The 22,962-nt window shown below is 38.3% G+C and overlaps 2 protein-coding genes across 4 annotated transcripts in view; one reads left to right on the forward strand and one right to left on the reverse strand.

Moving 5' to 3' along the window:
• Positions 1-10,472, forward strand: part of col9a1b (collagen, type IX, alpha 1b) — a 17,478-nt gene extending 7,006 nt beyond the window's left edge. For both annotated transcript variants that reach the window (XM_026308988.2, XM_026308987.1), the window contains exons 11-38: positions 319-372; positions 736-771; positions 916-939; positions 1,059-1,112; positions 1,613-1,666; positions 1,875-1,907; positions 1,994-2,050; positions 2,152-2,205; positions 3,318-3,371; positions 3,490-3,543; positions 3,693-3,746; positions 3,834-3,887; positions 3,994-4,047; positions 4,132-4,185; positions 4,298-4,351; positions 4,774-4,818; positions 4,913-4,966; positions 5,049-5,102; positions 5,204-5,257; positions 5,933-6,004; positions 6,212-6,247; positions 6,357-6,401; positions 6,533-6,565; positions 6,690-6,836; positions 7,861-7,915; positions 8,674-8,862; positions 8,994-9,071; positions 9,719-10,472. In XM_026308988.2, the coding sequence (XP_026164773.1) occupies positions 319-372; positions 736-771; positions 916-939; positions 1,059-1,112; positions 1,613-1,666; positions 1,875-1,907; positions 1,994-2,050; positions 2,152-2,205; positions 3,318-3,371; positions 3,490-3,543; positions 3,693-3,746; positions 3,834-3,887; positions 3,994-4,047; positions 4,132-4,185; positions 4,298-4,351; positions 4,774-4,818; positions 4,913-4,966; positions 5,049-5,102; positions 5,204-5,257; positions 5,933-6,004; positions 6,212-6,247; positions 6,357-6,401; positions 6,533-6,565; positions 6,690-6,836; positions 7,861-7,915; positions 8,674-8,862; positions 8,994-9,071; positions 9,719-9,915 (1,803 nt within the window). In that variant the 3' untranslated portion in view covers positions 9,916-10,472. The remainder of the gene's footprint in view (positions 1-318; positions 373-735; positions 772-915; positions 940-1,058; positions 1,113-1,612; positions 1,667-1,874; positions 1,908-1,993; positions 2,051-2,151; positions 2,206-3,317; positions 3,372-3,489; positions 3,544-3,692; positions 3,747-3,833; positions 3,888-3,993; positions 4,048-4,131; positions 4,186-4,297; positions 4,352-4,773; positions 4,819-4,912; positions 4,967-5,048; positions 5,103-5,203; positions 5,258-5,932; positions 6,005-6,211; positions 6,248-6,356; positions 6,402-6,532; positions 6,566-6,689; positions 6,837-7,860; positions 7,916-8,673; positions 8,863-8,993; positions 9,072-9,718) is intronic.
• Positions 10,473-11,455: 983 nt separating this feature from the next.
• The window catches only part of LOC113132222 (collagen alpha-1(XIX) chain), an 88,879-nt gene continuing 77,372 nt past the window's right edge, over positions 11,456-22,962 (reverse strand). For both annotated transcript variants that reach the window (XM_026310191.1, XM_026310190.1), the window contains 4 exons: positions 22,391-22,457; positions 22,122-22,259; positions 18,746-18,823; positions 11,456-14,702 (listed from right to left, as the gene is read on the reverse strand). In XM_026310191.1, the coding sequence (XP_026165976.1) occupies positions 14,602-14,702; positions 18,746-18,823; positions 22,122-22,259; positions 22,391-22,457 (384 nt within the window). In that variant the 3' untranslated portion in view covers positions 11,456-14,601. The remainder of the gene's footprint in view (positions 14,703-18,745; positions 18,824-22,121; positions 22,260-22,390; positions 22,458-22,962) is intronic.

Genomic DNA, 22,962 nt, shown 5'->3' on the forward strand with positions numbered 1-22,962 from the left:
GCCCTCTGCCCTGGTGTGGACTTTTTTGTCTGTTGAACCTGCTCTCATAGATGCCATGATGTGTTCACACAGTTATGTTTATCCCATTCATGAATAAGACTCCTCCCACTGGAGCATGACTGTTATGATGATGTAACATATAGAGATCTGATGCTGAATATAGGAATACTGAGGGGGGAAAGGCTATTTTCTGCTGAGGTAGCCTATACATGTAACCTGCACATGATTTTTCAAATATAATGTAAAAATATAGACACAGAAAAGTGTTACAAAGTTTGTTGTGATGTATTAATTAAACCTGATGTCTCTTCTCTGCAGGGTTTGACTGGACCTGTTGGAGATCCTGGACCTGATGGTCGCTCTGGACAGAAAGTGAGTGACTAATGAGCCTTTGCTTTCCTGCTTCAGAGACTGTCAGTGAAATAGTGCCAAGCTGCTGTCCAGTCTTTTGGCTTGGCAGCAAGAACCGTGGTGCATAAACCAATTCCTCATGACAAATGAGACTTAATCCTGAAAGTCTTCCATGTAATCTCCGTGGGCAATGAAGCCCCAGCATCGGTCCTCATTAGGGTAAACATTGCTGGGTCAAGTGTTCTCAGCTCAGTCATGTGATGAGCTGGAGGAATGTTAACTCAGACCATCTGCAACCTCACACAGCTTAATTTAACCTGGACGCAGTATTTCCATATTTGCTTCAATGAGTATGTATCTTATAAGTTTATCTTCATCTTTTAGGGTGAACCTGGAAAAACCGGACCTCGTGGAGCAGCTGTGGGTACATTTTCTCTCAAAATCTGTCAGCCTATCCATCATATCAGCTTTAACCACTTGGATATTACACAACCTGAGAGCTGTCTACATTTTATAGTATTTTTTGTGTAGACTAAATCATATGCATCATATGTCTCTCTTTAGGGTGTTGGGCCAGATGGACCGCCCGTAAGTCATTTGTTTATACTACACAATCAATACGACAGTTTATGCTGTACTACTTAAATGTTAGTATTCTGTATCAAAGTTAGGTTAATGCTGAATATCTGCAATGTGACTTTGAGCAGGGACCACCCGGGCCTGGAGGACTTCCAGGTGAATTGGGAAAAGCTGGACAACCTGTGAGTAGAAACAAGGGCAATGGAGTGTTATTGTGTTTTAAGTTAGGACTACGGGCCAGAAAATACACTGCATCCTCAAATACTACCAACATCAACCTGAAGTGGTGGTATGCTACCACTGGCCAATGACGGGACACGTGTTTGTCTTTATGTACTGGCCATGAGAACAAAAAGGGAAAAAAGACTGTACTGTATAGAGGCAAATCCACTTTGCCTGTACGGTATAGATCACTGGTATCATTGAAAACTGTCTAATGATTAGATTAATATAAATATGATGTGTCAGGGTCAATTAAACATTTTCAGGCACTTGTCACGTATTCTATAATTCCCAGTAACCAGAAATACCACCAAACCTCTTTTTTTTTTTTTTTTTTTAGGAGGACTCTTAGTAAGCCTTCAGGATAAATTATGTTTCACTCTAAACTTTTCACTTGTTGGTTGATATATAATCACCTTTCCCTGTATAGTTTTTGACAAATTTGTGCTTTTTTTCATAGGGGGCCATGGGTGTAAGAGGGCCACAGGGACCACGTGGACCAACAGGGCCCAGAGTAAGTTAGACAACTTTTGATATCTCACATGATTTGTGAATCATTTACTTTTGACTTCATATTTCACAAGAGGAGGAGCATGATGCAGTCATGAAATTAATAAACCACTCAACACTTCTGTTCTTAATCTAGTGATTTAAGTTCCTTAGAGCCACGATGATTGAAAGCTTCCCATATAAAAATGTTAACCTATTTCTCTCAATCTTAGGGTGCGGCTGGAATGCTAGGCGGTACCGACCTGGTAAACTTTGTTTTCTGAAAATTATATATGAGAGTTTCTTACATTAGGTGTCAGGAATGTTTTATGACTTTTATGTTGTTCTTTAGTGTCCAAACTCTTGTCCACCAGGGACCTCTGGACATCCTGGCCTTCCAGGCATGAAGGTGAGGAGCAGAGTTAAAATGTTTTGTGTTTTGTTTTGTGTGAGGACTCTCAAATACAATGTTTTTAACTGGTGTTTCTCTTTTTCTCTATATGTAACCAGGGCCACAAAGGTGTAAAGGGTGAAGCAGGAGAGCCTGGGAAACAAGGGCACAAGGTAAAGTATATTTAATTTAGGGAAAGAATGCTTATAATGTTTGCAAACCAAAAGTCAAGTATTTCTAGTCATCTGAAATAAACTAAAAAAGCACAGTTTCCCCCCACATCTCTTACAAATAGCACAATGTTCCACATCAGAAAAAAAAACATGCATGACTTTAACATGAAAAAGGGATAGCAGACACATTTGAGACAAGTATTATTTGTGCTGCTCTATTTCAAGAGTTATTGATACGTGCATGCGTGTAATGCTACCAGGAGGATGATTTATTTGAAATGATGTTCAAGCGCAACTACCCTCTCCCTCTAATGTGTCCATGCACTATATAAATGGAAATAAGTCTGGGTCTATCTCCCTTTATCACCCTGTGCCAGGAAATGATTTACTGTCATTCTGTGGTCCGTTTCCAGCAAAGATTTTCTCCTTCAGTGAAAATTTCATTTGAGGGGCCTTTTGCCTGTTTTCCACTCACAAAATCACAAATGTAAACACATTTACAGTTAACAATATAATAACCAGGTGCTGTATGTCTATATATATATATGTATATATATTATATATATCTTATATATCTTATATATAGCTTACTCTCTGATGTAAACAAATGCTGACCTGTTTTTGTGTATTATTTGGTTAGAACCTGGTATTGTATACTTTCTTAATATCACATAATTAAAAGAAGAAATAGCCTTTTTAACAAAGGAAAATGTGTATGGCCTCATACATAAATAAACTCCTATCTAGCTTAATGGATATGCCTCCCCAGGTCTACCACAGAGTCAGCAAATAAATAATTTGTAATTTGCAATGCAGGAGAATGGTAATTTGGAGTTAAATTGTCCACTTTTGGCCTTTTGCAATTCATTAAAAAGAGTATTAAACACATCTCAGAATGGCTGCTTCACTTTCTAATTAACATACAGTTGATAGGAGCAGGCTCCATTTACATTTTTCTGTGGAAGTGAGAGCACCAAAGGGATGCCATTTGAATCATGTATTAGGAGAGGGTTCACTCTTATAATGTAGTTGTATTTGTTGTTTAGTCTGTCATCTGGTAGCCTTTATGCTGTTTTTTTTTGTGCTAATGTTTGTCTTCATTCATTACATAGGGTGAGGAGGGAGAGCAGGGTAGTCCAGGAGAGGTTGGAGCCCAAGGACCAACGGTTAGATACTGTCTTTATTAGAAGATATTTTATACCCTTTCAAGTTGTAATGTTGTGTTGTAAGGTTTTAGTCTTTTCTGCTCACTGAAACACCTATTGGATCTGTTTATCAATTCAGGGTCCTCAGGGAATTCGTGGAGCCACTGGAATGATGGGCCCTAAAGGAGAGATGGCAAGTGTTTCCATGCTTTTTAATTTGCAGTGCCTTTCATATGTCATATTCTTCCTGAAAACATATACATATTTGGATGAATTTGTCATCTACTGACATAAAATTATTAAAGTAATTTTGATATTAATACCATCATTATTCTGTCACAGGGACCTCGAGGACCCAATGGAGATCCAGGTCCCCAGGGTGTTGCAGGAGCAACTGTGAGTTTGTCCTACAAAACAAATGCTATTACTTGTGAAGCAAATGTAGTATATATGTGTTACATATGATTCAATGCATTATTTTAGGGGGATCAAGGCCAGAGAGGAGTGATGGGAGAGGCTGGACCTAAAGGTGAAATGGTTAGTAGATGCACCTCATTATCACAAACATTTCAAATGTATAAACTTGATTGTGTTTGTACAGCTTTTATAAATGGACTAAATGCTTTGTTGCTTTGTTTTTCAGGGCATTCAAGGGCCAAGAGGAATCACAGGTCTTCCGGGTCCTAAGGGAGAGGCTGTGAGTGAATCATTAATGACAAATAAACCTAATTATTTGTGACATTTCTGAAAAAAAAAAAGCATTGTTTTTTTCAATCACCAGGGCTTACCTGGTGTGGATGGCCGAGAGGGTATTCCTGGGATGCCAGGGGCAAAGGTAGATTATACTGAATCATTTAGAAAGTTCTTTTTACTATGATTTGTAAGGCTTGACTATTTTACTGTTAGAAGGAGTACAGGCTTATTTTTTCCTTCCTCTTTCCCTGCAGGGAAGCATTGGGAAGCCAGGCACCGCTGGAGAGATTGGACTTCAAGGGCTTCCTGTAAGTATGATCTCTGACCCCAAACTGTAAAGGCGTACTCTGATTAGATGCACAAGAGTAACGTCCTCATGAGCAGTTCAAGGTGCCATATCACATGAAGCAGGCTATGCACTGAGACAGTGCTGCCTTCCTCACACAGAAATGTAGGAGTGTTTTCTAATCTGTGATTAGTCTAATGAAAGGCACAAATGAGAATTAGTTGGCAGACTTGAACACCCTGAGTGCGACAGCATTAAGAAAGAGTAAAAGTCATCACCTGATTTAAATGCACCAAGAACTTTTGTCTGATTAAGCTTATTTTGTTGCACTAAGTCAGTGTGTCTTGCAGTGAGGTGAATTCACATTTAAGAACGACACTTGCACGTGAAGAAATTGTTGTTTTCTTATGTTGTATCTTTTTAAGACATCTTCTCTATTTTTAGGGTTTGCCTGGAGCGCCTGGACCAAAAGGCCTGAGTGGCCCTAAGGTGATTTGCTTCATTAGTTTTTTAATAGTTAAAAACAAAAATTTCCCCCTTAAATTGTCAAACTTTGAAGGGTGATTTTTCTGTTTCTGCATAGGGAGATGCTGGTCAATCAGGCCTTTCTGGAACAATTGGATCAGCTGGCAAAGCAGTAAGTATAAGCAGCACGTGCTGAAGTCATAATCTTAGTCACCTGTGTGGTGTCATTGTGTCACTTTACTGTCACACCACAGGGCGAGCGAGGAGAACAGGGCGAGATAGGACCTGTTGGACCCATTGGTGAACCTGTGAGTATTTTACTTATCTGCATTGTCTCTATTTTGTTTCCTATTTTTACTTTGTCCTCAACCCTTTGACTTTCTTATCTTTTTTCTTTCATTCCCCACAGGGAGATATAGGAGAGCAAGGCCCTGTGGGTCCAGCTGGCAAGCCAGGCGCTAGGGTAAATCACAAATACAGGCACAAATTAATTAATACATTTGATTGATTTCATTATAAAACATATACTTGACTTTACTCTCAAAACAGAGGACTTAGAAAAAGCTTAGCAGCCTGAATATAGCCCACAAACAGAGAAGTAATATATATACGTACACAAGAAGAGGCACCAAACAATGATTTGTTTTTGTAGTTTTGATATTTTTAATAAAAGAAGCTGGAAAGGAGAGAAACCTTGGAGTGCCTGCCTGTTGTTTCATTGGTATGTCTTAGAGAATAGACTGAGACTGGATCTCATATGAGGTCTATTTTCACAGTAAGAGGAGACGAGAAGGCAGCAGGCTGAATGAGCTCTCTGTTCTTCTGGCATTCCTCAGACAGCCAGTCAGTGATCAAAGAGGGAATGGGATACATAAACAGGCCTCAGAGAGAATAAGAAACAATTCTAGGCTTTTTATTAGCACAGTATGTGAATGTACTCTAATACACCAGGTATCTGTAATTTTATATTGGAATTATTTACTATAACTACCAGTGTGTGAGTAATTTCATCAATTCTAACGGGTGTTATACTTTATTAAATAGCTTTTTAAAAAGCACTAAAGTGCATTATTTGGTTTTTTAAAGGCTACTGTGGATCCACATATTCTGTATAACCCATATTATGTATTTGTTACAGGGACCAAAAGGTGACCCTGGTCTTCCCGGTCTCCCTGGACCTCCTGGCGTTCCTGGGGTAAAAGGAGAGCGGGTAAGAAGGCACCACAATCCTTCAGTGACCGTTCCTGATTTAGGAGTATTGTCTAGAACAGTAAGAGAGAGATTAATGCTCAACAACAGACAGCAAATCAGCTCCCTCTAGTGTGGACAAATAGAATATCGTACCTGTACAATAACGCTCTGTAGTCTGAGGAAAAGATCATTTACACAGCTTATAAACTGGCTCTGTTAATTACAGGGAGAACGTGGAGACACTGGGCCCAAAGGAGAACAGGTATGAAATCCCAAGACTGGTCTTTAAAGTGATTCTTCATTTAAATAAAGTAAAGTAAATAAAGTAGGTTGCTTTGCATAAATCATTTATACAGACTGTAATTTCATAGGGAGTACAAGGTGATGAAGGAGAACCTGGAGACAAAGGGGATTCTGTAAGTTGTTAAACTCACACTATGAATTTAACTTATTTGAACTTTTCAACCATCCAATCCACAATACAATGACACTAGAATACAACAATCTCTGCTTCCACCCTATGTGTTTTTTCTCAATGGTGTTACAGGGTGAACCAGGAGAACCTGGACCTAAAGGAGAGGTAAGTTCAAGCAGGTTGCTTTAACCTGGCATCTGAGTGTTTCCCTTTGGCATCAAATATTTAATATAATATATATTTTTTCTTTTTCTTTTTTTTCTTTACAATACCTTACTTTTTTGTCAAGCTCGGTATCCCTGGTGAGACTGGCAAGAGAGGTCCAGAGGGCAGTCGGGGCCAGCCTGGTATTGAGGGGCCACCTGGCACACCTGGACCCCGGGGCATGCAGGGGAACAGGGGTTCGCCTGGAGTCAGGGGGTCCCAAGGTCCTGCGGTAGGTCCAAGAGAAAACACTTCATTGTTAAAAGTCTAAAGGAAATATACTGAGATAGCTACATTAAATACTGAAAAGGAAGCTAAGCCAGCTATTTTGAATGTGTACTGAGCCAAAACTCAAAGTGTAAAAAGTGTACAAAGTGAGTACACTGAGAGCAGGTAGACAATATATTCATTTCTCATGGATAGGACATTCAAGACTTTCAGGTGATTTGACTAGAATGTCAGTATAATAGTGATTTTTTAATGCCCAAAGTCCATAAAATGGAAAATTACTGTTTGTTCAAGTACGTTGTTTAATTCTCTGAATGCAATATATTAGTAGCAGTTACTAATCTAATCACTAATCACTGAGTGCCAGAAATAAATCAGATTTGTTTACCATTTTGAATAAACTCTGTGTCCTGCAGAGGTACGTCATGTTATATTATCAAATTTACAGAGCCATGCTGTCATGTAACCCAAGTCTCCTCAAAACATCTTACTATTTTAATCATTCCTCAAGAAAAAATGGGTTCTAATTTTTGGAAATACAGAACATATAAAAAAATACTTTGGTAAAAGCCATTGATAAGTCCCACTGGGCTGAATACATCTCCCTGCACACATCTTTGCTATTCTTAGCAGCAGCAGCAGCAGGGGACACATAACAGGAACTCCATAAGCAAGATGCTCTAAAAATCTTGTTTCCTCGGATTTAAACTTGTTTTCACCCACCAGAGGCTGCAGCATGTAAGAAATGAATCCCAACTTGCTCCGAGCTTGCCTGCACTCTGACATCAGAAAAAGAACCTCTCCTTATAGAGATTGGTAAAATCCCAACTCAAATTCAATACCCGTGTTGTTGTAAGGGCAAATTCCTATATCTCAAAAATTTCAATTCAATTCATTTTTAGTGCACGTTAAGTTTCTAAAACAGGTTTTATAAGCCCAGGAATAGATTATTTTCCACTTGAAGAGGATCAAGAAATCTTTCAGTTCTAGTGAAAGGAAGTAAAATCATCTTTTTTTTTCCTTTCCAGGGTAAAGAGCCAAGTGATCAGCACATCAAACAGGTCTGCATGCGTGTCATGCAAGGTAAGAAATGATAGGCTTTTGACCCCATTCTTTAATCTTTCCCAAAATGCCTCATTATGCAACCACACATAGAACCGCCCCTCCGTCTCATTGATCTGGGCGGTTGCAGAATACTCTGAAGTTCAAACAGGGAAAGTCTCATTACCAAGATATGAAATAAGCTTCAGTCTTTGTTTATTTGATGGATGAGAGATTCCTTTTCCGAGCTTTCGGAATGTTTCACATAAGTCACAACCCTCTGTTCCCTTCATTCTTTTTCTCTTACGTCGTCACAACTCATCTCCTGTACTCATGACTATTTTATACCTGATGTGCTGAAAAATTAATTTCACCTCCAGCAGACCTGCACTCCTTGGCTCCAAGCAAAGAGGCTGCCTGGAAAGGAAATCTTAAAAAAAGAGCACATCCAGCTGCTGCATGAATTTTCAACAGGAGCCAGAAAACTGTAATCTTAAGCGCAAAATACCATACAGCAAGTAGCCACAGGAGATTAATATTACATCCCTTTCACCATGAAAATACATTTCCTGTCATTGATTGCTTTAAAGAAAGAGTATTAGCTTCTTTCTGCCCAATTTACTCAGATTTTATGGAAAAACATGAGAAGCTCGAGGGATGTTATGACCACAGTTTCACCCCACTCTTCCTCACTCAGCTTTTGGACAATCTCTATGAGTGCTATATTTTAAAATTTCTCTCAGCGATTTTCATTGTCTTGGTTCATCAGATTGATCATCTTCATCTGCTTCTTTCTACAGAACAGTTGGCCCAGTTAGCTGCTAGTTTAAGGAGGCCAGAGTCAGGAGTAGCTGGTTTACCTGGAAGACCTGGACCTCCAGGGCCTCCTGGGACTCCAGGAGATAATGGATTCCCTGGGCAGGCAGGAGCAAGAGGCCTTCCAGGACTCAAAGGGCCACCAGGACCTATGGGAGTGAAAGGACCTAAAGGTAATAATTGCATTGTCAGGTGTTGCTGTTCAGGGTGATGTTAGAAAATGAGATGTCAAATTAAACTAGCGCTTTTGTCACTCTTTTTTGTGCACATACAGTATATAGTCATTGCATAATCTGTATTACAGGTGACATGGGAGACAGAGGCTCCAGGGGGCCCACTGTGCGAGGACCTAAAGGTCAGCCAGGACCTCCCGGACTTCCTGGTGTGTAACTCTTGCCTTATAAATTAAATCTGTCTTAAAGGTTAGGTTAAAAATATTTTTGTCTTAAAACAGGAACATGGAAAATATTCATAAATTGAAAGAGGGAATTTGTCCAATGAAGATTGTGGACTTTGTTCTTCTTCATGTACATTGGAACTCAAGTTAGGGAATGGATATCGTGCTGGACAGGAAGAAGAGTAGATCATATCAACTGGAAACTCTGTCACTGTGGGGCATGTCACTGTGTTAAAAATGTGAACCTCACAATGTGTAAAATGCGAAAGATTTAGTGGCATCTAAAGGTGAGATTAAAGAATAAAACCTGCTGAACACCCCTTACACCCCACCACACATGTTTCCGGGTGCAAGGGAAGGTAGGTCACTTTTAAAACATAACGCTACTGTAGGCTATTGTAGAAAAATGGTGGTGCAACATGGCTGCCTCCATGAAAGGAGCCCTGCTCCCTATGTAGACTTAAAAAAATCTCATTCTAAAATGAAGAAAATACATTAGTCGTTATTTTCCAGTGATTAGATACTAATGGCAACATATTTATGAATACTATATTCCATTATCCCTGTCAATATTACACATTGTACCATTAAATATAGCAACTAGCATGCTAAAATGAATTTTGTGATCACAGGTGAGGCAGGCAAACCTGGCTATGGTCAGGATGGTCGTGACGGTCAGAGAGGACCTCCTGGTGTTCCTGGACAAACTGGTGTGCCTGGGCCTCCTGGTCCAGCTGGTCCTAATGGTTACTGCGACCCATCAGCCTGTAACCTCCAGGCTGGGGCTGCCCGCCAGTCTCTGGATGTGAAGGGACCTTCAGGGAATTAATAGCCACTCTGACGGAGACAGAAAAACTGTCGGATTATCTCCCCTGAGCACTCAACATTTTTCACACTTACTTCCCAGGGGGCTGTGGTTGGTGTGGTGCCTTTGAACCATTAACCTCTAGTCTTGTGAGTATCTTGTGCCAGCCACATCTCCATCAGAAAGAGCCAGCCATGAAACAAAGTGAAAAAGTGCTTCAAAAATCCAGTCTGTTCTGGTGTCTTTTTCTCCCTGAGAGATGTTTTGACAGTGTGCTCGCATGTCTGAGACGATATGAAACACTCAGAAATGTTTGTTTATCCCACTCTCCTTGTACCTCTATCTGCATTTTCTTTTCATATTCCCCAGTTACAATGTTTTCTTGAATAAAAGCTCCTCCACTTTCTCACAAAACCTTTTCAAATGATCGTGCAAATCAATCCAGGACCAGGACTGTGCTAAAGTGCTTTTTTTTTTTTCAATTATGTTGTTTTGAATGTGTTACTGTACCAAAGAAAAACCTGTTGAAAGTTTTTTAGTATAAATTTCTGCATGTCTTTAGCCCAGTAGTTCAAAATAAAGAGGAGAGAGGATGAAAATGTCTTCAAGTCACACTGACTTCAGTTTATGTTGTAAATGTGTAAAAAAAAAAAATGTTTGAATTGTGGTTAATTATATTTCCTACAAAACAACTTGATGTGATTTTTTTCCTCATTGTACAGAATGTACAGAACAAAGTGCAGTTGTGCATATATGGAAATATATTTTAGGGATGAGCAAAACCCTCATTGTGTCAAATAAAGAAACAACACAAGTAGTGTTTAATTTATTCTATATGCTGGTATCATTCTGTATCAGAAAATTCAAAAATCAATGTTCTCAATTGTTTTTCCAAAAACTGGTCACATAAATCAAAAATATCAACCACACCTCCATTTACTAGCTGTTCTGTATTTCCATTGATCCATTATCTATCGCTTATCCTTCGAGGGTCCCATACCTTTCAGATCATATTAAATAGTCTTCATCAGCAGATATGGGGTTTGCTACCATTTGCTGACATAAGTATATTTTTTTCATTAACAACGTGATATGATCAAACCTCGAGAACATCTGCTAAATGGAACTTGCGGCGTGATTGCTTGTTTCAACTGCTGCTTCTCAGGCCCAGAATGAACTCTGAGACTCTAAAATATCACAACAGTTCGATATAAGTCATTTAAAATAGGTTTCACACGTCTTTGCATTTTTGATGTTTAATGTGATTCCATGCTAAAAATCCCATTTGTCTGGCTGAAGAAAACAACTTTTGGTTTTTGGCTTTGTGATAACAGAAATCCTTAAATGAGCAATTACTGTTAACTAACTAACTATTAACTGCTACTATTTATATAGGAGCTGTATTTGAAAAGAGTTGCAGATATTTCAAAAAGAACAACCTCAACCATGTTAGTGCAGAAAATACACCGTAACACATGATATAAAGCACTGAATAACATTTATTGCACACGTGTAAGGCAGGTGCTATCAATCAGTGTAAATAAAAGAAGATGAGAACAAAGGTGTGAAATATAACCTCTAAAACCTGGCAACCACATACACACTGATCATCCTCCACAAAGGAGCGGTACTACTACACATGAGGTTCCAGTTGCTTTTTCGGTGAAAGGCAACAGTTTTTGTTGTGATAGTGTTTCCATAATAGCTAGTGTGGTAAACCAAGATTGAGGTAGATATACAGCAAAACAAAGACTTTGAAAAACACACATTAAAGTCACTCAACACAACAGGAGCTTATAAAGGAGCAGAGAGGAGTTAACACTGAGAGCAGCAGGCAAGCATTTTTAATCCCAGAGACCACGCTGAGAGGCTGATCCATATTCCCCCTCATTACAAGCTTATTCACAAGATTGGATTAAATGTGGCAATGGGATCAAGTTTCATTACTTTTAAAAGTAAGCAAAAATAATAAATAAATAGTTTTAAGTGTATTATGCATTATTTGGCAAGCAAATCTTTAGATGTAAAAAAAAAAAAAAATCTAATATGAAGGATGCTCCAACCTACAACCCCTGGATTGTTTCCACTTAGAATAAATGGATTTTAACTATGAGTGATGTAAAATGGCTGGCACCAAATTGCTAGAGAAGTGGGCTGTGACATTAGTAGCCATTTTGTGTCTTCCCTAGTTATCATATTGTTTAGCTAAATTGAAGTCACAAACTGGTGCACATTAATATCAATTCAAACTAAATTCAATATACCAAGAGAGTTGCTCTCATCAGTGCACCAAAAAGTTCAGATCACATTAGTTTGCGGTTGTTGTCTCATTTGAATTTGGTCAAGGTCGGCATTATTGTCTCCAAGAGGAACCCATTATGCCGAATATTAAAATTAGTGTGATGAAAGGACAAAGCCAATAGAAGGAGGGGGTTTAAAATAGCCTATAACCCAAAGAAATATTGTTTTCATTCACATTAGAAGAAATTAAAAAATACACATCCAGCAGGGGGCTCTTTTAACTCACAAATGAAGTCAGTGGCACACATTTGATTCAACACCCATCTAAAATTAAACCCACCAACAGTGATAAAACATAAAGATAAAACTAAGCTGGCAAACTGAAAAATACAAAAAAAAAAAAGATCTGCAGCTTCAGAGAAAGATGTGAGTTATAATTTATGTGTAAGAGAAGCATGATGACTTTCTATGATGTGAAACGTGAAGTAAAAGAAAGAAAAAAAAACATCAAACAGATCTAAAATGATTGAAATACAGATAGAACAGGGTTCTTAATGTCCCAAAATTTCAGATACACCCACAGAACATTTCAAACATTAATCACAGCAGGACACTTAAAAGCCTCTGAGTTAAACTTTCATTAAATAGTGCTCCAAATAAAAACACAAGGAAAAGTAAAATACACTATAGGATAATTCTTTTTCTTTTGTATACAACTTTATTGTTTAGAGCTGTTCATAAATTTAGGCTACTTTTTAAATGATCAAATTGCATGGCCCTCAAAATCCTGAAACACTGCATTTATTTATAATCCAAAGTTCAAATGCTGTGAACTTTTTTGTCTTTGTATCTTGAAGTTCTGCAAAGTTTCAGAGTGATGGCTCATGGTTAAATTTTCATCGTTCAACATGTGATTTCAAGAATTACTGTTTAGATAAAGTAGACTCAAAACCTTCTGAAATTATCGGAGAACATTAAAATGACTGTTCTAGCCAATAAATAAATCAAGACTCCAGTCTCAAGACACCTACAACTCAACGATACATAATGACACAGTTCTAGTTAGTGAGGGAAAAACCAAGATGTCGACCACGATGTCGTTAAAACGCACAGCAAGCCAGTTCAAGTACATTTATGAATATTATCGTTTACCAAAACAAAAAAAAGTTGTAGTGTAGCGGTCCGATGCCCTTTGTGTGACTGAAAATCAAAAATATACAAACAAATCACAGGAATCGTCATACACAACACTATGTAAACAATACATGTTAATAATCATTTCAGACCCAAATAAACATTAGCAATGATGTATGATTGATAAAAAAAAAAAAAAGTGAGAACCTTAATGCACCATTGCAAAAACAACTTTGATTGTAATTATATTGTCAGGTCCCATTACAAGCCCCATTAGACAGAAACAAACAAAAAAACAAACCAAAAACGCAACTCGTGCAACTTATTTACAGATTAAACCGACAGTAAAAGTGAATGTGAGGTCACACTCGTTAAACAAAAATAATGACATTTAAAGTACATTCTTGTTGATGTCTGTTGTACAAATAGTTGTAGACAAACTGTATGAGTTGTTGTGGTATCAAAAATGATGTGGCACATGTCTGTGCTGAAAGTATTGATGCATAACTTAAACAAATGGGATGACATGTTTACCAATGATTACACTGCACAAGAATGTCATTTAAAATGCAAATATGTCATTAATAATTATTACAAAAAAACCTCAGTAATACAGAAATGTGTTAATCCGCTTTCTACCAGTAATATTATTGGATGTCCTTGCTACATTTACTATAATTATTAGTGCCATCTGTTAAATACATTATTTGCTTTAAATAAATAATTTCAATATCAGATGCATTTGCTGTACTTTGGTTGCATAAGGAGTTTTAAAAAATCTGTTATTTTCTCACACCCACACATAAAACAAGTCGGCTCATTCAGTTAATCATTTTCTCACACACACACACACACACACACACACACAGTCGAGATGTACCTTCTGTCAGCACATTGGCTTATCTGAATAAGAACAGAAGAGTGTATAGGCATGCCCATTAAGGAGGCAAACAAATAATTAAGATCATGTTTTCAGACAAGACTGAACATGACAAAAAAGTAATTTCATGGTCTTGAAAGACATAATGAGTTGACAAGGAATGCATTACATTACAGTAGGAGATGTGAAAATTAAAAAAAAATAACTTAAAAAGTACAGATTTACAGAAAAAGCTTAAAGTTTCTGTATTGAAACAGACCCCAACAGCACTAGAAAAAAACCAAACAAAAAAAAAAACAAAAAACAGCTGCATCCACAGGTTATTGTAAAGTGACCCAAAGAGGTCAGCTGTGTGTCTGCTTAACCAGAGCTGAGGAAGCGATCAGATAAAGTGAGGCTGTCCCTGCTCACAATGAGCTGGACGTCTTCACTCCAGCCTAAACCACTGCATCCATTCACAAACGTGGAAAGAGACAGTCACTCGGATCACATGTCCCAGGAGGCCCACGGTGTCCTGGAGAGCCAGGAGGGCCCTGAGAACCGATCCCAGCAGGGCCTAGACAGAAAATTAGACATTATTAATTTCTGCATCAGGTGGCGCTTTATTATTGTTCAGTGGAGCTTATCATTAGTGATAAAGAACAGGTTCCCTCACATCACACTGGCTAAACAGAATTAAAGATAGAAGCAGTGAAAAACTGCAGGCACCACTTGTTTTGTTCTATGGAAGAATACAATTAGCTGATAGGGGTTGTTTCCTTTGTGCAGATGATTACACTGGCTTATGAAAGTATAATAATATACACAGGCTTCTGAAAGTATTCAGACCCATTCATTTTTTCATACTTTGTTTGCAAATGTAATTTTAAATTACCTTTAAGCCCATCAATCTACTCTAAGTGAAACAGGTTTTTGCACATTTATTAAAAATCAAAAAGCAAAACCTCTCATTTACAAAGGTATTCAGACTGATAACTGAGGACTTTGTAGAAGCTCCTTTGGTAGCAATTACATCTCCCTATCTTGGATAAGTCTCAGCAGACTTTACACTCCTGGATCTGGGAAGTTTATCCCATTCTTCCTGGCAGATCCTCTCAAGCTCTATGAGATTGGATGGGAAGCATCTGTGAACTGGCATCTTTAGTCTCTCCACAAATGTTCTGTGGTGCTAAGTCTGGGCTTTGACTGGGCCTCTCAAGGACAGTCAGGGACTTGTCCTGAAGCCACTCCAGTGTTGTCTTGGCTTTATGCTTCGGGTCTTTGTTGTGCTGAAATTGAACTTTCACCACAGTCTCAGGTCATGTGCACTCCAGAGCAGGTTTTTGTACCTCAAGTACCTCCCTGTATTTGGTGGCAGTTCAGTTCAGATCAGGCTCCATGTCCCTGCTGTTGAGAACCATCACACCACCATGATTTACTATAGGGATGGTTTTAGTCATGTGAAGAGCAGTGTCTAGTGTTCACCACACATAGTGCTAGGAGTTTTTTCTAAAGGGTTAAATTTTTGTCTCATCAGACCAAAGAAATGTTTTTCTCTTGCTCTCAGTGTCCTTTAAATCAGGCTTTACACTCAATGTGGCTTTTGTCCAGTCACATAAAGACCTGATTGATAAAGAGAGGATCCAGCATATTCTCCCTTCTCTGCAGAGGACTTCTAAAGCTTTGTTAGAGTGACCTCTGGGTTCTTGGTGACATCCTTGACCAAGTCCCTTCTTCACTGATTATTCAGTTTGGCTGGATGGTTCCAAATTATTGAGGCTTTTGTGCTCCTAGGAATGTTTATATCTCTAGAAAGTGTTTAACACCTGATCTTTGCCTCATTGCAAACTTTTGTCAGAGGTCTTCCTAGAGTTCCTTGGACTTCATATCTTTGTTTATGTCCTGACATGCAATGTGAATTGTAGGACCTTATATACCCAGGTGTGTGCCTTTCTAAACCATGTCGAACTGAATCAGTTTGCCACAGGTGGGCTCAGATCAAGCTCTACTCATACATCAAGGACAATAAACAGGACGCACCTGATCAAAGTCTGAATATTTCTTTAAATTGGACATTTTAGGATTTTGAATAAAATTGTTAATATTTTTTTAAAAAACTTGCTTCCTCTTTGTTAATCTAGGTTATTGAGTTTAGACTGACAGGCAGAATCTTTTTATCCATTTAAAATGAAATCTAAAACATCATTAAGTATGTGAACACTTTCTGAAGTGAATGTATGGCTGGCTTGATTCCAGGAGGCTAGAGGAAACTTTTTATATCCCACTAGAGCCAGACTGATAAATCAGGTTGATGTACTGTGTGTAAATGAATCAATTCATTGTAATTAATTCCAGCCACATTATCCTGCCCTAAATTCTTCTTAACATTATAAATTTTTCCTTACGAACCTAACAGCATCTTGTCTCTATATAGCATATAAATATGGGCATATTCATGTTTTCACTATTACACCAACAAGCATTGGGTATACAAGGGTATGTTTCTTTCTTTGCAAAAGCTGCTCATGAACAATGAATGAATTCCTTTGTTTCACTGTAATAAGAATGACGGACGCCGAGGTGAAGTCATCATGGGAGACATTAGTATTTCATGTTGCTTAGCAACAGCTGTAGAGGTGGAGAAGTCCACATCGCTTCCTTGTCTCTCTGTCCGTACAAGTACAAACACATAAGGGCAGTAACAACATATTCTTTCCAGCATTTCTCTGTAGGGCTACAAAAACCTCCCTTGCAGTCCAGCAACAGGAATATCTGTAACACCAATCAGATCAGCTTGAGGGACCTCTGACTTTTTTATAGTTCATACACAAGAAATCACAGGTACTGCTTTGTCCTTTTCCTCTCGCCGAAAACACAACTTGCCCTTTTCATCACCACCACATCCATCTCTTGCTTAACTGCTCAAACACAAACTGTCCACAGTGCTGTGATGGTTTGTGCTGTCAACATCAGCGGAAAGTTGCAAAATAACAATCATTTTCAATATTTTTTTTTCTCTCCAATAACCCTACTAATTACAGTACAGAGCTAATGCATCACACGTTGGAATGACTTAACAGCGCCATCAGACGTAATTACCATCAAAGTACATCAGGTTACAAAGCAGTCAGGACAAAGACAGCAAATGGACATTGCGATCACTTTTACGTAGATTACTTAAAATGATTAGTAGTTTTCATTCACCGAGATGTTCCTTGACTTCTCTCCAATGTTATAATGCCTTCAGGTGAACTGACATCACTGAAGGTGCAGCCTGCCAGGAGGGCTTTTACTCATAACAGTAAATGGACAACGTGGAGTCTGGTGTATGTCACTCACGTAACCAGGTCCCAGTGGATGTCAAAAATATGACGGCCAAGTGACAGAGGTTTTGTTTGCAAAAAGAATTTGTCATTGTTCAAAGAACATGCGAATTTAATTGCAAATGGCAAACAGGAGCAGCTTGTCCAACACATTCTCAACAGTTTGTTTGAGTGCTTTACAAAACAGCACTATTGTTGAAGTCTACAAGTGGAGAACTGGTTGTGCCAAAAGGTGCTTCCTATCACTGCACACCCCTAGAGATGATGTCTGTCAACAGATGATTTTTCATCTCCAGAGGAGCTACTGCCAACTTCCCTTTGCCCTTCACATGCATTATGCACATACATAGATAGGGTGAATGACTTTAGTTTCTTATTCTGTCACAGGCTTAAAGTCCCACTTCAAATCCCTCTTCTCATCGCTCCATCGGGATATGGGAAGTTATTTTTTAGTTCACAGGAGCAGAGGACAAGGTGACATCTTGCGTTGTGCACAGAAAGTTTTGTTCAGGACAATAGCAGACTGGGTTTTCACTTTACAGAATGGATGTCGGGCACCTGCACTGCAGCATTTTTATGTTATAGCCACACCCGAGTTTTAGAAAATGTGTACTGTGTTTATATCCAACGTGCTGTAATAACATATGAATGCTGAAACTGAAGTTCTGGTTTTAGACAACTACAGTCTTTTGTTATAAAAAGGAAATATGACACACTTCACTCTTCAGTGAAAAGCTAAGAAACAGTGGTAGATATGAAGGAGGCAGGGCTGTCAATGCAGTGCCTAGTCATTCTGAGACAAATGTGGTATAACTGAAGCATGACATCTCTACTGCCAGAAGTGCTCTTATATATATTGGCACAAATACTGAATTCTCCTGGCCTTACTGAACTCCTTAGGTTTTACTGGTTTATGGCTGATGGGCATTGTGCGGTTGCCACATAAATGCAACATTGAAGACAACATTGACTTTCACTTGAAATCATGTTTCTAGCCACCTGATGAATGTCACTCTCTTCTTTTTTTCTTCTTTTTTTACTGCATTTGATCCATTGTTAATATAAAAATACTGATAAGCTTCAAGTTGTTTTCTAAACATGCCATTAATAAAAGTCTCTAACGAAAAGAGCATGAAACATATTCTCTGCAGCAGTTCTTGCTGACTGTTCTTTCAAATACAGTTTCCACCCACACATCACCCATTCCCTTTCCTGTGCTTAGTTTGCTCAGTCAGTCGCTCAAGCCTCCATTTCACCACATACTTCAAAACACACACATCCAAAGTGGTATGCTTACCAGGTGGGCCTATGGGTCCTGGATCTCCTGGTAACCCCAGACCAAGCTGGCCTCGTTCTCCTTTTTGACCTCTGTATCCTGAGAACAGACACAACGCTGGCTGAGTACAAATGCTACAAAGATAAAGCAGAACTGTAATGTCATGTTTTTATTGTGTCGAATACAATTAGTAAGATTAGTAGAATTGACATAACATGTCAAGGTGAGAATACACTTTTTCAGCTCTTATGTCTGTCCAGGGACTCATACATTACAGATTAGCTTCTTGATGATATAAATATCATCAATGCAACAATGTCAGGCACTTATTTTGAAGCAGCTTTGGTAGTTGGTTTACAAATAGGCTACTCTTGATTCCTACTTTCAACCCCAAACGTTTGAATAATAAAAGATGTACTGACATCCTGTCAAAATAGAAATCATCAAACAAGCCATCTGTGTGTTAGTTTTTGAAGAAGGCGTAGTGGGCTTGCACAGCTTTCTGTCAACAACAGGGCCACAAGCACATATCTTTGAAGATTTCCAACCAGAGCAAAGAGGTTTTTTTTTTTTCAATTGAAGATCAGATGAAGGTGGACACGTTGTATAGAAAAACAGATGCAATAAATGCAGCAAAAAACAATCTTGTCCATTCATGACAACTAGTCTTTTCCAAAAAGATGCCTCAGAAAAATAATTCTCTGGGATAACATAATCACCAAATAAAATAAAAGCAAATGCACAAATGCATTTTTTTTTTCCCTCTGTGGCCTCGCAAAGAAAACTAGATAATCTCAGGTTAAACAATTATGATTATTGTTACTTATGAATTATGGTGATTGGCTGCTGCATGATAACCCAAAAACAAGCAGTGACGAAGACAAGCACATGGTTAGTCTGTCAAAATAAGTGAGATTATTGTTTGCATGTGTCTTCAAATCAGACCAGCAAGTGTGTTGCTTATAACAAAATGTCCACATACATTTTATCCAAATGCTTTTTCACGCCATGCAAAGCTGGTAAGTCTTCACAGGTCAAAACAGTGGAATACCAAGTCAGAAATTGAGGGGATGTAAAAATACTTCCCCATGAGCAAATTAAAGCAATGGCGTCTCGGGACCAGCAGTTGCACTGAATGCATCAGGAACATTGACAGGAGTATCAAGCATTGCACTGACTGGCCTAAAGGGGAAACGCTTCAGTGCTTGCATGTCAGAGAAAATCTCAGAAAAAAGGCTTATGAATGCTCCAAAACTGAATCTTAAAGAGAAAGGGGCTATCCACACATTGCCGCAATAATGAGACTTCTTTCAACACTCACAGAGCCTGGGGCATTCATTCAGGGAGGAGACGTTCCATGGAGAAAAGAGCACTGTACCTTAAGCAAGAAAATACTGAACAGCACACAAGGAAATAAGCTCGGGTGGCATGCGTGATTGGTGCACTCAGATAATCGAAAATGCCATACTGCATATCTACTTGGTTGAAAACGAACAGTTTCTAGGGGCTTTAATAGACAAAATACATTAATAAAAATAATATTGCCACAGAGTGGATTTTCATGCTTGAGTGATAGGATTGCAGTCCCGCACCTGTTGTGTGCTGTTGTAAACAGTATTAACAGCAATTAAAATCTATTTATTCATGCTATGCCTTACAAAAAGAAAAAAAAAACAATTCTTTGAGCAGCTGCTTCATCATAGGCCACTTACTAAGTGGTGGATATTTACTGATATTTCCATATTGCAGAGCACAAAGCAGTGCAGCTCTTAAAGACAGGATTTACAGCCTGACATAATAATAGACAGTTTGTTTCAGTCAGTATTAATAAATATCCAGAATGCACTTAAATACAAAATTAGACATGAACGTAGAAACAACAAAATGTCAGCACTTGAACACGCTGACTTACATCAGTGAGTATATAAATTAAGATCTCAAAAGAAATAGATGAATAGAATCATAAAGGATCACTCAATTACAATATATTCTGCTGTATTCTATTAGAACATGAGACTTTTACCCATGTGAAATCAAACCACAAGCAAAAAAAAAAAAAAAGAAGAAAAAAAAAATCAACGGAGGGGTTATTTTTCTCCATAAACAATTCATTTTGGCATATTGGAGAAGAAGTCAAATCAGATATTCCGGAGGAGCAGAGTCTCCAGTGGAGGATGACAAGAAATAATGAGGAAATATTACCCCAAACTCTCTTCCCAGCTGAGCGGAGGGAAGTTAACAAAGAAAAAATTAAGAAGTTGTCGAATTTTTGATTTATCAAGGGAAATAACCTTCCTCTTTATTTTCAATAAATATTTATTGCAAAGCTGCATTAAGAATCAACTATAAAACACTTGTTTAAAGCATAAAAAAACCCTACAAACAAACAAATAAAACAAGCAAAACAAAATCCAAGACCTGTAATGCAAATGGAATTAACACAGCACAATTTCTAATTGAGTAGTTGTGTACTTTTACTACATTATTAATGAATGAAAGCAGCATTTATAGCAGTGAGTTAAAGTGTAAATGGTCATGAGTAATGTGAGGTAGATACAAAGCTCAAAGAGAAAGGCCACTGCAGTGGTGCTTTGATGTGCACCAACAAGTAACACACTCCTCTTCTTTAAAAGTTAAGACACCATAGTCCTGCAGAGACACAATACAACCCTAAACAATTTAGAGGTATGAAGCCTGACCAGTAAACTATTAGTACTGTATGAGCAGTCAGAAAGTTGTATCAGTTTGCTAAAAAAAAACTGTCCACCATCTTTCCTGACTATGCTCTTTTTGTATTTCAGAAGCTTTCTTTGCTGGAGTGAGGTATCAATACTGAGGCTCTTTCCTGTCCACACTAATAATACTTTCTCTTATTTACAGCCAATTCTTCGTTTGTCTTCATATTTCCCAGAAAGCCGCTGTGCACCACACTCCTGGCCTTTCCTCTGCCTCCTGCCCCTCAGTCTGCATTGATATATGGGTGTAAGCAAGAGAAAAATACCAATGAATCCCTACAAAATGTGTCAACCTGCAATCCAGCCAGTTTCCAGTCATCAATCCCAACTCACATACAGAAAAAAAACATCTGTATCTGAGTTCATGTCAACCTGCAGCATTGACTTAAAGGAATAAATGGCGCTTCCTTCAAATGTAGCAGGTTACATGTGCGATGGAGCATATGTCAAATGTGTAACTGCCGTATTTATAATCAGGTGTACACATACTGCAGCGACATAAATAGATACAGTTACATCAGAGGTTAATCAAGTTCCACAGTTTTGGGCATTCAATTCAAAGGTTAAAAATGTTATTTCTTACTCATATTTTAACAGAAGTGGTTATTTTACTGAGGTGGCGTTAACATCCAGTGGTTCAGTCTGACAGCCTGAGCTCCTACCTTGAGGACCAGGAGGTCCAGGCTCTCCTGGTGGGCCTGGTAATCCATCTTTTCCAGGACGGCCTGGTGGCCCTTGAATTTGTGAAGCTAAGATACCTGCAGGAGTCTTCTGTAGCATGGCAGCGCTCGATAGCTTCTCTACAAGGCCAGAAACATTAAAAAAGAAAATCACATGGTGAATGCTTAGTGACAGCACAAGGCAGGGAACAGAGAATAAACATGGACATTAGTGAGAAAACATGCAAAAGAACCACAAAAACTATGTGTACCTTCAACGATCCTTAATACTTCACTTTGGATAAACATTTTGAGTTCCTTTATGAAGCCAGGATCACCCTGTGAGTATTTGTGTGGAAAGAACAGTACAATTTTCACTGACACAAAAAATTACTTTCAGTAATTTGAGGTTGTCAAAAGTAACAAAATTTCATTCATAGTGGACTGGCAGCAGAGGAGATACAGTAAAGATGAGAGAAGAGAGATTACTAGAAATTCTAATTTCTTTAGTTTTTTGCAGCTTTTTGGTGAAACATCTTAAACCCAACTGGAAATGAAATACTGAATAGAATATTAGACGTCATAAATGTGTAGAGATTTATCAGTTTGACTTTACATTAACATTTGTAGTGATGTGCTTTGTACACTTTTAAATGTACAAAAGATGAAGTCAAATATACAGTATAACAATATATATTCAAAGGATTTAAAGTGCCACAATAACACTTTTAAAAACAGATTGTACTTTGAGTCATATGAATGTTTCTCAACTGTTTTGTTAGAGCTTTCTAGGGCTGCACCAGTAACAATGGCAAACAATACTAGGCTTGGACCTTGAATCTTT

The sequence above is a fragment of the Mastacembelus armatus genome, chromosome 15 (assembly GCF_900324485.2).
Source record: "Mastacembelus armatus chromosome 15, fMasArm1.2, whole genome shotgun sequence".
NCBI classification, from domain to species: Eukaryota; Metazoa; Chordata; class Actinopteri; order Synbranchiformes; family Mastacembelidae; genus Mastacembelus; species Mastacembelus armatus.